Source organism: Prinia subflava, chromosome 9 (assembly GCF_021018805.1).
Source record: "Prinia subflava isolate CZ2003 ecotype Zambia chromosome 9, Cam_Psub_1.2, whole genome shotgun sequence".
NCBI classification, from domain to species: Eukaryota; Metazoa; Chordata; class Aves; order Passeriformes; family Cisticolidae; genus Prinia; species Prinia subflava.
The window spans coordinates 7,761,298-7,775,462 of record NC_086255.1 but is presented as its reverse complement, the minus strand read 5'-3'; the positions used below and the strand labels follow the sequence as shown (position 1 = coordinate 7,775,462).

At 41.0% G+C, this 14,165-nt stretch overlaps 1 protein-coding gene across 12 annotated transcripts in view; it reads right to left on the bottom strand.

The window, feature by feature from the left end:
- The window catches only part of ABLIM1 (actin binding LIM protein 1), a 187,534-nt gene that overhangs the window by 60,092 nt on the left and 113,277 nt on the right, over window positions 1–14,165 (bottom strand). For all 12 annotated transcript variants that reach the window (XM_063405280.1, XM_063405278.1, XM_063405272.1 and 9 more), the window contains exons 5-6: window positions 12,781–12,907; window positions 11,523–11,616 (exon numbers count right to left, since the gene is read on the bottom strand). In XM_063405280.1, coding sequence (XP_063261350.1) covers window positions 11,523–11,616; window positions 12,781–12,907 — 221 coding nt within the window. The remainder of the gene's footprint in view (window positions 1–11,522; window positions 11,617–12,780; window positions 12,908–14,165) is intronic.

Below are 14,165 nucleotides of genomic sequence, written 5' to 3'. Positions count from 1 at the left end.
TCAGTTCACTGAGACCTGCCTTGGCTAAACAGCAAAATTCCTGGTACAGCAGGGGCCTTGCAGCTAGAAGGCAGTTTTGGCTGATCTGACTTGTGGCTCACTGAGACAGTTCAAGTGCAAAGCCAGGAGAAGTTCTGGGGGTGGATGAGCTGCATCAGCCCCAAAATTGCTACTGACCCTGAGAGCTCAGCACTGTGACAGGGCTCTGTGCCCTGGGGGAGGCTGGGAGAACAGCTCAAGGAAAAAGCCATGTTAAACCGTTCAGTGGGTAAGTGTAAACCACTTTGACTGGTGAAGAAAGTGAGAGCTTGGGAGTTTATGCAACTCACCCAGGACCAAAATTAATGCTTGCAGCAGAGCCAGGCAGAGAAAAATTCTCAGAATCCCAGCCCTGGACAGCACTAGACCTAAGAAACTGCAGCCAAATTTCTTGTTCATCTCACACAGAACTGCCTTTCCAGTTGTCTGTCAGAAGGCTGATTCAGGAACGATGCAAGCTTTGGCATGTGATTCAGCAAAGCCTGGGCTCCATTCTGATATCTGCATTCACTTCACAGGGAGTGTCCAAAAACAACAGAGAAACAAGAGCTGCAAGGGCCAAAGGAGGGGAGTAAGCAACTAAGCATGAGGTCAGACTCAGTACATCCACAGAAAACAACCAGAGAACATAAAACAAAAGTAGCCTGTGAGAAAGAAAGCACATATGCAACATGCAATTTATGCCAGTTTGTACCATGGAAACTGATGGATTGTTCTGACAGGGAAGCATCTTATATGGGAATTAAGCAGGTAATATTATTTTTCTATTAGTGAAAGCAGGAAGTATTTTTTTCTATTAGTGACTAGAGCCTGCTCTTGTAGGAAATGGATCCTATTGCAACCAGTCTGATCTGATAATGCTTTAAAAAGTCTAAAGAATGGATTTTTATCCTCGATTAACTGCAATGCTACCTACTAAATTTGGAAATCTCTCACAGAAAGAGGTCACAACAAACAACAGATGACAACCTAGGGAAAGGACAAATTTATTTCTAATCTTTTTCTTCCCAGTCCCTCCACAATCATCCATACCAGTTATGAGCCTGTATTTGACTACATCCAGACAGTTCTCAGGAATCCTTGTTTCATAATTCTGGCCAAAGTGTTTATGTTACACTAAATTTAAGATGGAAATAAGACAGGACATCAGGGTAACCAGTGGGTAGTTAGTGCAGAGAAATAGTTGACTCTTTTTCAAAAAGGATAACTTTGGATAAATGTCAGACCACCAACATGTACTCTTCTAGAAGCAAAGCCTTTTCTTTCTGGCAGAAGTACTTTTTTTTCTTTCCTATTTGTCAGTCTTCTAATTGCTGATACACATAATTTCCAATTACAGCTGCAAAACTATGCAAGTACATTTTTTCATCCTTGCTGGCAGGAATATCCAATCAGAGTATGCATGTTGGAGCCAAGACACAGTAGGGATTTTACTCCCTGTCTTGTTTACTTCAGTTTCATATAAAAAAATCAAGATTTCTAATTACCACAGGAAAACTATTCCCACATATTACTGTAGTGATGAACAGGAAAGAGTTGATGGACATAAAGCAGAAAGGGATATCTAACAATATCTGCTGCCATTTCATCTTCAACTGACTGCAGTACCTCCATGATTTTGCCTTAACTGATGGTGAGATAAATCTGCTTAAAGTTTCTTACTGCCTCAGTTTTTTACTCTCCTTACTTCTAGGAAAAAGTTTCCAGCCAAGATGCCACTGCTCTACAGAACTCTAAGCAACGGTAAATCCATCTTTACGCATAACAAATCTCCCTCTACAAATCCTACATGTAAAAGTCAATTTCTTAACATTTTAACTTATACTGAAATGATTTACAGGAGTTATTTCCTTGACCTCTGCAAACCACAAAAAATCCAAACTAGTTTCACAGACAGTTTAAATGCCAGAGTATCTGCATTGCTGGTGATGAAAAGATGCATCTCTTACTGTGTGCTATTTTTCCCTCTTGAAAAGAAAAAGGCTTGTAATAAATGTCACACATCCCAGATAGCTATCCAAAGAGCTTGTAAATCTTTATGATCTTCTAATGTAGCATGAGCATATACTTCAAATCTACCCATCTTGTACTTCAGGTGGTCATTTCAAACATTTAATCACCCATGAAATACTCCCATGATCTTATTCCTTCATCTGTAAAACCACTTGCTCAATAAAAACAGGTGTTAACTCTGTGAACTTCAAAGTCCCTAGAGATTCCAAACATATTTTTGGGTAAGTATTTGCTTTTCTTAACCCTTTTTTTTCCCCTCAGGAAAACACCCTGACAAAGCAGACAAAAGAGAGAGGTGACAGAGTCCTCACGGAGTGAATGCTGAGCACAATGCCTGGATGGAGCCTGTTCCAAGCAGGTGACAGCTACAGACTTGCCCCAACAGGCTCTTCCCCACTTCTCAAGTTTCAAACACGCTATTGCTGCATTTTTCCCAACAATTATTTTTTATGGGAGATAGCTGTAAGTTCTACCCTAGTCTTCTAGAAGTCAGTCGTAAACTTTTCACTGACTTAAAGCAGGACTCAAAAATGAAATATCAGAATCCTGCAAAAAATATTTCACCACTTAATCCATTTTTCATTGTGATCTCAGTCCAGGAGAAACAAAAAGTAACTGGCTGAAATAATTTCACATTGCTGCAGAGTGCACAGCCACATTCCCTGTCACCACATCCCACCTGCCAGTGGGGCTGCGACGCTGGAGGAGCTTCTGGTTCAGTTCAAACACTTTGGTGTTAATCATGTTAAAGCTAATCATGGGACCATGATTAGCTTTATATCTCTTGTAGGTGATTCTGGCAGGTAGGACCAGCACCATAACAAGGTTTAAAAGATGGACAGAAGAAGAAATGGGGGCCAGAGAATAGAGTATTATGTTTTCCCTAAAGGAGACTGCTCCCAGAGAACAAGATGTGTTCTGCAGTACAACCAAGCAACTGAATTCTTAAAACAATTATCTAACACAAATAATGCATTCATCCAGGTAAGTTACTCTTCTGCTAAAAGCTCCTGTGTGTTCTGTGAACCTCTAAGACATGAAAAAGCTACTTATTTTGTCTGTTCCACATTACTGGAATACCTGCAGTGGCTATTTGTCACAAAGGCTGTTGGTGGTGGCAAGAAACTTTGTGCTCATATAAATGCCTCTACTGAAATATAATTTTAAAGAATTTTGATCAGACTTCTTAAGTTTTTTAGTAATGTTTAGTACAAGAAACACACTAGAGAATATTTAACTAAATCAACAAGATAGAAGCTAAAGATGCTTTGCTAGGATATACAGATCCTAATCAGCAATACTGTACTCACAAAAGCAATTTATAAAGATAAGCCATAATTTTATAAGCACCTGAGAGATTTCACAAATCCCTTTGTAGCAATAAGGAAGCTTTAATTGGTTATTTTTTCAAATTACTTGTTACAACCTGCTCTTATTATTCACGATCTTTACATCCTCTTAACATTCCTCCCCTTCCTATTGATGTTCAAATTGACTGAAGGATGGTTTCCAAACCACTGCTGAGAAGTTAATGCCTTGTGATTATGCTGCCATAGCAACTGAACTTCTGTTAGGGCTCTGTCAACTTCAGATACCTTTTTGTCATCTTTATACATCAAGTCTTTCCCAACCACAGTTACCCCTCCTGCCAAATTCATTTTTTTAATGGGGGAGAATCGCTAAAATCCTGTTAGAAAGATTTTTACATCAAGCAATTTATCTTATTTTTCTACAGGTATATTTATTCTAGATTTTTGATCTTGTGCACAGTATGGTGATCTCAGTAATTACAGCAGGGTATTTTTCATCAGGGAAGGGTAGTCTAAATTAAGTTAAATCTATGCTGCTACTCAGCTACATGGGCAACCTGTCTGAACCATTTACCCATATTCTGAGTTATTATTAAACTTTTCATTTCCCTACTTTTATCCAAACAAACCCCACATTAAGAAAAAAAAACAGTGTTCCACATCAACTGATAAAACACATTTCTCAGCAAAAACGCAGGGAAACTAGAAATAAATGCTAACCTTATTTCTATGCAGAAAACCTCCAAAGTGATCAAAACAGCCAAGAAATGCTATCAAAAATTATTTAAGATAGAGAATTGTATTGTTCCTCCATACAGCAGCAATCAGTTGCAATCAGGAACAGCCCAAGCTCTGTGCCATTCTCCTCTCTTCCTGGCACTTTAAAAGCACGTGTAGCTGCACTCTCTTTATCTAAACCACGGATTTATACACAGACTTTAAAGAAAAATTCCTTCTGGTGCACAGGAACAAAAGTACAAGTATCCTATTATGATCCCCCTGGCAAGCCATTCAGTCCCATCACAAAGCTGCACCCTGCCCTCCCCCAGGAGAGCCGTGACCCTTTCCCGGCCAGCCCTGGTCTCACAGGAAGGGATTTACCTTCTGCTGGGGGTTTCAGTCCAGCTCCATTTCCTCCTCAGCTCCAGTGAGGCTCAGGCAGGAGCACAGCCCGGCTGTGCCTGGAGCTGCACCCAGCCCGGAGCCTCACTCCTCCTCCTCCTCCCTCAGCCCTCTCCTGCACACACCCACCAAAAGCAGCAAACAACCCTCCCTGCACATTCAACCCGCTCGGACTGCAACTCGGCCATCCCATTCTGGAAAAGGAGAACACCGACCCGGGCGGGGGCAGGACCATTGCTCACCACTTTTGTGTGTCACTATTTGATGTCGACACAATTCGGAACATTTTTCCCTTGGGGAAAGGCGTCTGCTCTGTGAACTCGGCACTCTCCTCCTCTGGAAGCTGATAAATATTACTTCCACAGCTTCTGAAGAATTTATACAGCCTCCTGGCTCTTAGTCCAGTTCTGTTTAGAAACACGCAGTTCCACTGAGATTGTGTTCTAGCCCAGTTCAGACTGATGCAGCCCAAGCGCTGGGGCCACTTCCCACACTTGGCACCTGTACCCCTTTTCTTGTTTGCACATTTTGGAGTGAGATCTGCTTCAGCCACACTCTAGGAACACTGGATGAGTTTTCAATGGGCTCTGTGTTCTGACTCGATCTGATCTCTCCCAGGTATTTTCCATAATCAGAAGGGTCCCTGTGCTCTGTGTATACACCTGACCAAGAGGGCAATGACCATGGCATGTGTTTCTGCTTTTGTTATCAGTTACCTGGGATGTTCAAGCAGCATGGCCACATTTTCTTCTTGATTCTACAGGCAGTAAAATTAAACAAAGCAAATCATAGAACCAACAGATCATACACTAAACTCTACTGCTGCCTCTCATACACTCTGTGGCCCTTTCCCCTGCATTAGTGAGGTGTGTGTAGATTACAGCAGTGACTGGGAAATACTGGTTGAGAGCAAAGTCTCTCCCAAGCCTGTAAGGTGCCTAAAGCAGAAGATATCTAATGCTCTGAGAACAGAATGGTAGTGCATCCTTCAGGGATATTATTTTTCCACAACTTTAAATAACAGCAAACCTGTTTGGATCCATCCCATCAGTCTCTGTTCGGTTCATTAATTGCTTCATGTATAAAAGTGTTTGCACTTTTACTTCACATCAACCTGTATTACCAGTACAGGTTGCATCATTAAAATCCAGTAAATCAAATATTTTGTGATACTTCCTGCATTATTGTTATGAAAACAGCCTTGCTAAATACTTCATTTGGCAGAAGAATATATGCTACTTTTTCATTTAACATTTCTGAGCAGAATTGAAATAAATCTCAGTTTAAGAGATTCTCTACATGGCTCCTCAATCTAGAAAGTGTTTTAAAAACACAGGACCAGATACATGACTGTACTGAAGTACCAAACTAAACTCTGTCCATGGATCTTTGCAGAGAAGGGTGATGTTTTCACATGAGCTATGAGCCTCAGTCTCCTTAAAATAGATTACTTAAACATGCAGGCTGCTGAGTGTCTCTGAAAGTCAATCAACTGAAATATCTGAATGCTAAACTCACATGAGCAGAGCTGCTCACGTGGGTGAGTGCAGGAGGCAGCACTTCAACAACATAGGCATTGTTCAAATAATTCATTTACAGTTCGTATGGGAACCAGCAAGATTGCTCTGTGATGATATTTATTTGTTTATTTAGTATTTAGAAGAGACTAATTCACTCTAAAGAATCAACAGAAACTTCTATGAATCCCTCACAGCACAGGTTTCTAAATCTAGCTCTGAAAACATCTGAAGAAACTTACACTCCTCTGGGTCACATTCTTTGCCTCTTAAAAAGGGATACAGTTTTCTTAGAGGAATGTGGCAGCTTTCACAGTTTGTTTGTTTTTCCCCTCCTATAACTACTGTTATTTCCTTCTAACTTCAGAAGTCAAGGTGTCTCAGAACTGACATCTCTCAGAATTAAAGCACAGATGAGACATCTTAAAATTCTGGCAATTAAAGTAACAGTATTTACAAGTACTAAACTTCATTCATGTTAAGTACCCCATCTTAACTACTTCTCTTTAAAATCAGGAGCAGCTCAGCATAAATTACAAGATCACAAACATATTTAGAACTTGACCTTGCAGTCTGAAATCAAGGGAACCTTCTGGTGGCCTGGACTCTTTTCAGCTCCATCTGTGAAAATGGCACTGTGCCACTGCTTACGAGGTGGGGTGCAAGATTCAACAGTGCTCAGGAAGCAAACCCAGGGCAGGCAGCAGTCCCTCCAACAGGAACCAGAGCTATGCACAGCCAGGAGAAATCACACAATAGTTTGGGGGTTTTTTTGCCAATTAATATTAAGCAAAAAGCATTATAAAAATAAATTCATGGAGTAGCAAGATGGTCAAGATATATGCAAGAGCAGATATATACATCTCTAGATCATGAGATCAAATTCTGTTCATATCAGTTACAGCCAGAAAAGGTGTAAATTGTAAAAACTTGATCTTATTCTCAGACTTTTCATACAATTTCTTGCAAAATATCCACCTTTTTCCACCCTCATGTCTTCTTTGTACAGAGCTAAAAGAATATTGCTTAGCAGTGTTGTTAAACAATTTAGATATGCAAAGATGGAATACATGGATGCAGGCATGATCCACCATTCTCTGAAATCAGTTGGAAGCTTCTCAATGATTTAACATATTTTGAATTAAGCCCTGGAGTAGTAGTTATACTGTGTATGAAAAACACTTTAGACAAAAATCATTTAGCTCAACATCTTTCAAGTGGCTAAATACATGGTCAAATTTATTTAGATTTGTGGAGTTGCACATGTCTGCACAGAAATTTGCAGGTTTAGGATTAGCTAGGCATCTTTCAAGAGCAAGCCCTGAAGCTATGAAAACCACTGCTCAGTGGAAAGTCTGTGTAGAAGTCCTCACTCTCACTACGCTGTTATTGCCTGCTAAAAACATTTTTACCAGAGTAGATGGGAAATGAGTAATTTTTCATAACTAAAGATTCCTTTCTGCTAGAGAAATCCAAGGAAGAGCACTGATCCCTGTTGCCTTGACAACATTTCCCGAAACACTCAAGCATTAAAGTAGCATAAAGTATGCTCAAGAAAGTTGCAATATCTATTTCATATTGGACATTTACCACATTTATTGTGTTGGCATGCACTCATCTATCATCTGTGAGTATTTGTCACTGAAAGCAATGTGCCAAATAAAACATCAGAAATATCTGAGCTGACTTAAATGCACATGGTATTTTTCCTGCATATTTCCATGGCTACTGAAAGTTGTCACATCTATGGCCTAGGAAAAAAGAGCATTCTTCCATGATTTGTGGATATTAGCAAAATAAGTCCTGTCTTTCTCCTAATGCATTTAACTGAGCAAAGGGATCATCTCTACAGGGTGGCTGGAGGGAGTCTGTCCTTGAATCTCAGAGTCTGAACGCAAACCTTGGTTTTTCTGATGGGTTTTGTTGAGGGTGCTCCAGGAGCACAGCACTGCTGCTTCTGAGATGAAGATCCCTAGGTCCAGATGAGGAGGGGCTGTCTCTCTGGCTGGCTGTTCATTGTAGGAGACTGAAAAATCTGATTTTCTCAGAGGTGCTAAAGCCATACTGAGAGACAAAATAAGGAGTTGAAAGTCTAAAATGTTGCAAAGAATCTCAATTTCTCTTTAAATAAAGATAAATAAATAAGTGAAATAGGCTTTCACTGGTAAAATAGCACCAGCCTCTATGAACCCAAAGCTAACTTTCATGCTTTCATCTCCCTTCAGTTTTTCTACAGACTACTCTAGATGCAATAAGAATAAGCAGAAAATAAAGCAGCACCAAAATGGCTTGCTGCTAATCACTTCTGATCCATTAGAGGGAAGTATTTGTACACAATGTACCATATAATTCCCTTCAACTGCTTCTAATAATTTCTTTGGACAAAGATGATGAGAAAGCATACTCTGCTTCTGGCATAATGAATTATTTTATTGACAAATAAAATGAAATGTACTGATCGCTACATTTACTACAGGACATTTGTCACAATCATTTTTATTAACAAAGGCAAAATACAAAGTGTCTTGGGGTTTTTTCAGACTGCATGTTAGTAGGTATAATTTGGGCTGGGCAGACATAACCTCTACCTAGACAATTCCTATAAGTGGGTTGCTTCACACCAAGAATATGGTTTCCTTCTCAAGAGGGAAACAGCAGGACAAGACACAACCCACATGATATAAATTATCAAAAATACCCAAATTTTCCAAACAAACACTGCCAAAGAAAACAAAGAGGGGAGATGGTAATCCTGCTGTGAGAATCTCAAGCTTCATCTAAATTAAAACTTCAGGTGAACTGAAAGGTTGGGGGTGATTTCCAGTACAGGATAAGGAGATTGTTAATTGTCCTGCCTTAAACAGGTCTGCAGCCCTCTCTGAACTGTGGCATCCTGTTCTGTGAATTATCTCCTGGGGCCCTGTGGCTGCTTCCGATCTCTCATCCCCATTATTACCAGAGGATTTATGTCATGCTCTGACCCCATCCTTTAAACGACCTCTCCTGCCCAAAGGGGACACACGTGCTGACACATGATTTTCTCACGCTAGCTTTTGATTTATTAGTTCCTTGAGTCATATTTAGAGGCAGTATTTAGTACTGCTCCTTTGGAACTGCATCTGTGACAGTGACAAGCCACAAAACAAGCCCATAGTTCTGATAAACTGCTCTGACTGTTAGACAGAAGCTGCTCACCTGTATCTTCCAAACTTTTCCAGCATCACTTAAAAGACACAGAGTGTCTGAATGTCTCTCCTGCCTCTGCATTCCTAGATAATACTTGGAGAACTTTACTCATGTACTATCCAAGCTGCTCATACACACCACAATTCAGTTAAGCCAGTGTCTGAACGGCCTCCCTGGCTACACAGTGCTAATATTTTTGGTGAAAATTTCTAATGATTTGGTCAGCCTACATCTCTCAGACAGCAGTCAGAACAACATAACTTCTATAGGCCTTCGAGGAGTTTGGTCTGAGTTATGTGCTAAAAACCACTGCTGCCCTCTGCTGCAGTATTTTGGGTTGTGTCTGTGATAACCAGTGAGAGCCACAAATATTCAAGTAAAATTTCTAGTCTTAACCAGAATTTAGCACGCTTAATGTTTCCGTTACTGACAAGATTATTCAAGAGCTCTGTTTCTAATTCTTCAGGAAAGTCTGATGCTGCAGGGGCCAGGTCAAATAGAAGAAGCTTTATCTTTTTTATCTGATTTTGACTCTTAGAAGAGGGACACCCTTGCAAGAGTTTGAACATGCTTCCCTTCTGCAGGAAACGCTGTCTCATCTTCTGATAATAAATAGCCATAGAAGAATAAGAACTATGAAGTGAGAAACTCACCTTGGAGCCAAAAAGGGTACCAAGGTTCTGCCCAGGTTCTGATAACCTGAATGTTAGCTTAAATTATGATGGACAGCCAAGTTCCAGGTCAATTGAACTAATCTTTCCTTAGTCTCCATTTATCCAGCTGGGATACAGCTCATGATCCCTCAAACAGCTACGTTTCTTCCTCACTGATTCTAGGAAGAGTAACCTGAGTGCAACCTTGCTGTATTCACAGCTATTACACAAAATGTTCCAGATTGAAATAGCTTATTTTTTCCTAGCTCTCCACAGACTCCAATAATCCTCTCTTTTGTCATTTTCATCTGAATAGACCGCATTGCTTATAGGTGAGACTAGCTGTCATGTACACCTAAAATAATTTTAGAATTATGTTTCCCAATCTCACAAATCCAATTACTTCTCTCCTGCAGTGCTTCCCGCACAGCATTGCAACTGCAGTGTCTCCAATACATAATGCTAAATTGCAAAAACTCATCAGTAGACAGGAATAGATAAGCAGATGGTGGCAGGCCAGAAGAAGAAAGCCAAAGACACAGCCTTCCTACTCAGGGGAAAACTCAGGCTGCTCTCAGTAATTATCTGTGCAGGTCTCCAAAGGAATTAGATACACATTTCAAAGGAGGCAGGCTAAGAGTCTGGCTAATGAGAGAACTGTACATCCCTCCAGTGCACACTCCAAATGCACAGGGTGTCCACACGAGCTGAGTCCCTCATAGTGACTGGTTAATATTTGGAATGCTGAAGCAGAGAAACCTCCACAACTAAAACCACAATATCATTTTATGGCAAACCTAAAACTTCTTACACTTGTAGTAGACGGGACACAAAGAAGAGAACCTGTAACAAACTTTCATTAGAAACTTCCATCTGCTTTTATTTTTTGTGACACTTTCAAGTTTATATTCAGTTATTCACTGAAAAACACACACTCCAGCTCCTGATCTGAGCTCAAAGTTTAGGTTCCACTAAACAGAGTTTTCTACAGGGACAAGAGATAAGTTTTTCTTCTCATTCTCAGTGACAAAGAAGATCCTCTGAATTTTGGCCCCTTAAACAATTTAATAATGACACAGAGTAATCCATGCATAATTCCAGGATTCCAGCTCAAAGGGGACTTGCCAGAGCAATGAGAGATGGAGGTTGGTACTGACATTTCTAAGAGATTTGACTGGTTTCAATGAGAATGTTGAGGACTCCAAATAAGAGTCAGCAAAGGAGATTATTCACATGGTTTCTGCCTTCTCATTTCTGAACACATAATTTACCTCTCCAGCACATTTTTCCCTCTCAACTCAGCATCTTTCAGATCATGTGTGAATCTCACGTCATAAGTCCTGACAAACTTATGGTTGCCAAAGGTGATCCCAGTACTCAAATTACTTCCATAAATATATCAAATCTGACACAAAATAAGCAGTGCAATAGACTTTGCAGATCACCATGAAAAGAGAAAAATAGAAACCACAGATCCATAGAAACTAGTGCAATTAATTCTATATCATACACTTTTCCTGACGACTGCAAAACTAAACACTGAAAATAATTCTGAAAATCAGCAACTTTGTTCTAAAATCAGCAGGAAGCCTTTGTATGAGAATTTTTGTATTCTCTGCAGTTGCATGAGGACATAATGGGTGGCTCAATTCTTAATAAACTCTACTTCACAGAACACCTACCTCTAGGACTTTCCCAGTAATGAACTGGTGACATGCTTCACACTTGACTCCAAAAAGAACTTGGTAATCCTTTTCACAGTAAGGAGCACCATCTCTGAAAAAGAAAATTCACAAATTACAAACCACTTCTTATTAAAGGTTACAGCATGACTTATTCTTTTCCTTTATCTTCAGTTTGGAACTACTACACATTGACACAGGTAAATGGAGAGAGTTCAAGGGAAACACATTGTAGTACAAGAAAAAAAATCATATTCTCACTAATGCCTCTTAGAATTATTCCTTAAATTTCCAGCAAGAGAAGGCATCCAGGACAAACTACTGAAGTGAACATCCTTCTTTAGAGTAGACTATCTACACCTACAGGTGGTGCAGTTCCAGGGAATCTGTGTAACTGTGTCTGGGGGTGAGAGGAGATCACAGTCTACCACAAGCAGACAGTTTTTGTTCACTTCAGAAAAAACCTTTGGTAGGCTGCAAGACAAAAAGCAGTTACTTTTAAGTGTAAGGTAATGTAGTGTTTTAGTATGAACAAGGAACATACAGTAAAAGTGGAAACACTAGTCAGCCCAGGAGTATTTCTCAGCATTTCTCATTTCTCAGATTTTTTTTTTTGAGAAATTACAGATGCTACTTCTTACAAATATTATACACACCCAAATGACAAGTTTGTGAAATGTACATTGTTTCCTTATTTTTTCTGTTTGCTACAGGCTTGAAAGGCCAGGAAAAAGAAACTGTATCTTCATTTCCTCTCTTTTATCATTTCCCTATTCTCTTCCTTTACATTTTCTTCCACTCAAAACCCTCTTTGTTAGTTTCTTATACGGAGATGAGAAATACCATATTAGGTCAATCACATCATCACATTTACTCCATTATCTGGCAAAGGTTAGAAATGGACAAATTCCTATTTTTTTCCCCTCAAAATCACATGTTGGAAAGCAAAATGACACAATCTGGCTACTACAGAAAACACATACAACAATCCACCTAATTCTCTATGGGAATATGAAATATTTAATACCATAATAATACCTCTTTCAGACAGGTATTAAATACAGACTGGTATCACTAAACATCACCTGCACTTTGCAGTTCACTTTCCCAGCTCATTTCTCACTGGGAACAAAGACTTTGTTTGTATATGGAAAGGTGGTCAAAACAGGACTTCCAGATATGAATTTCGCCGCAAGCCTTTCTCTGCTAGCAGCTAAAACTGTGCCAGGAGTTCAGAAGAGAAGCAGAGGTTACTCACTTGCTGATGTATTCCCCAGTTAGGACCTTCCCACAGGCCTTGCACTTAAAGCACCCCAGGTGCCACTGCTTATCCAGGGCCAGCAATGCTTGTCCATTTTTGATGTCTCTTCCACAGCCAGCACAATCTGCAAACAAGCAAACAAACCGATGCATTTGTTGTCAGCTATTTGATTCATTAACCTTTATTAACTGCCCACCTGTCCCAGCATTTAGTAGCTAAAGGGATGAAGCACACAGCAGTGCAAAAGCACATCTTAAAAAAGTGCATCTTAAACCCTTCCCGGCTCCTGTACAAAGACTCCGTTTCTCTCATTACAGACATAGCCAGTAGAAGAGGGAATGTACTCCTCCTGTTTTTCATGCTGTTTATGATTCAAAGACCACCTGGCAAGCTCTGTACAAACTTCAGGCTCTGTCAGGAACAGGCTACAGTAAAGTCCCCCTGCAGAAGGTTCCTGTCTCCCGCAGCACTCGGTGCTGTGTTTCGCTTTCGGCAGGGCCGGTGCCGGTGGGTGGCAGCAGAGCCCCGCGTGTGGCGCGGCCCGGGCACGGCCCTGCTCCGGGACAGCCTCAGGGCTGCGGGCAGGGCACCCGCAGGGACGGGAGACCCAGGGGCTGCTCTCTGATCGCCAAAAGCTCCATCGGGAATTTTGGTACTCTCCCGGTAGCCACTTTTCCCTCAGTGCTGGAGGAGCCTGACGGCAGAATGGAAAACAGAGGCCAGGAGCACATTGTCCCAGGGGGTGCCACAATATCTCATGTTACATCAGAATTCTCTAGCTCAGCCCGGAGCTTCCTCTCCTCTCCCTTCAAACATAGAATACTCAAAAAGATTTCCTGTTAAGGGGCAGTGCAGCACATGGTCAGATCTGAAGAGACTGAGACTGATGTGGCAGACAGCGCTGAACTGCAAGGGTTGTGCTTCTGTGGCCAGCCTCAGGGGCCAGAAGCACTGAGGGAGGGGAGGGCCTGGAACCCAGTGAAGCGGAAAGGGAATGCCCATCAGCTGAGAGGAGACAGCCTGGAACAAAGGATTTTCCAGATATTACTGTCCCCAGACTTGGTGTTCCTTTGGTGAATGCCTGAAACATCAAATGACGACAAATGGAGACAAACAGAACTGAGCAATCCGAGCTGCTAAAGCCCGGGCAGCAGGGAAAAGATCACCCTGGCTCCAACACTCAAGCTGACTGAGCAGGTACAGCCCGAAAACCTTCGTCTCCTCATGGGTTTAATCCCAGGCAACACCGTGCCTTGCAAAAGGGCAAGTCCAAGTCTATTATCACAACTGATAATGAGAGCAGAGTCAGTCCTTTTGACTAAAGGGCATGACTTTTGTTTGTTGGATAAAGGGCCAAAAGAGCCCCAAATATCTGCTGCACA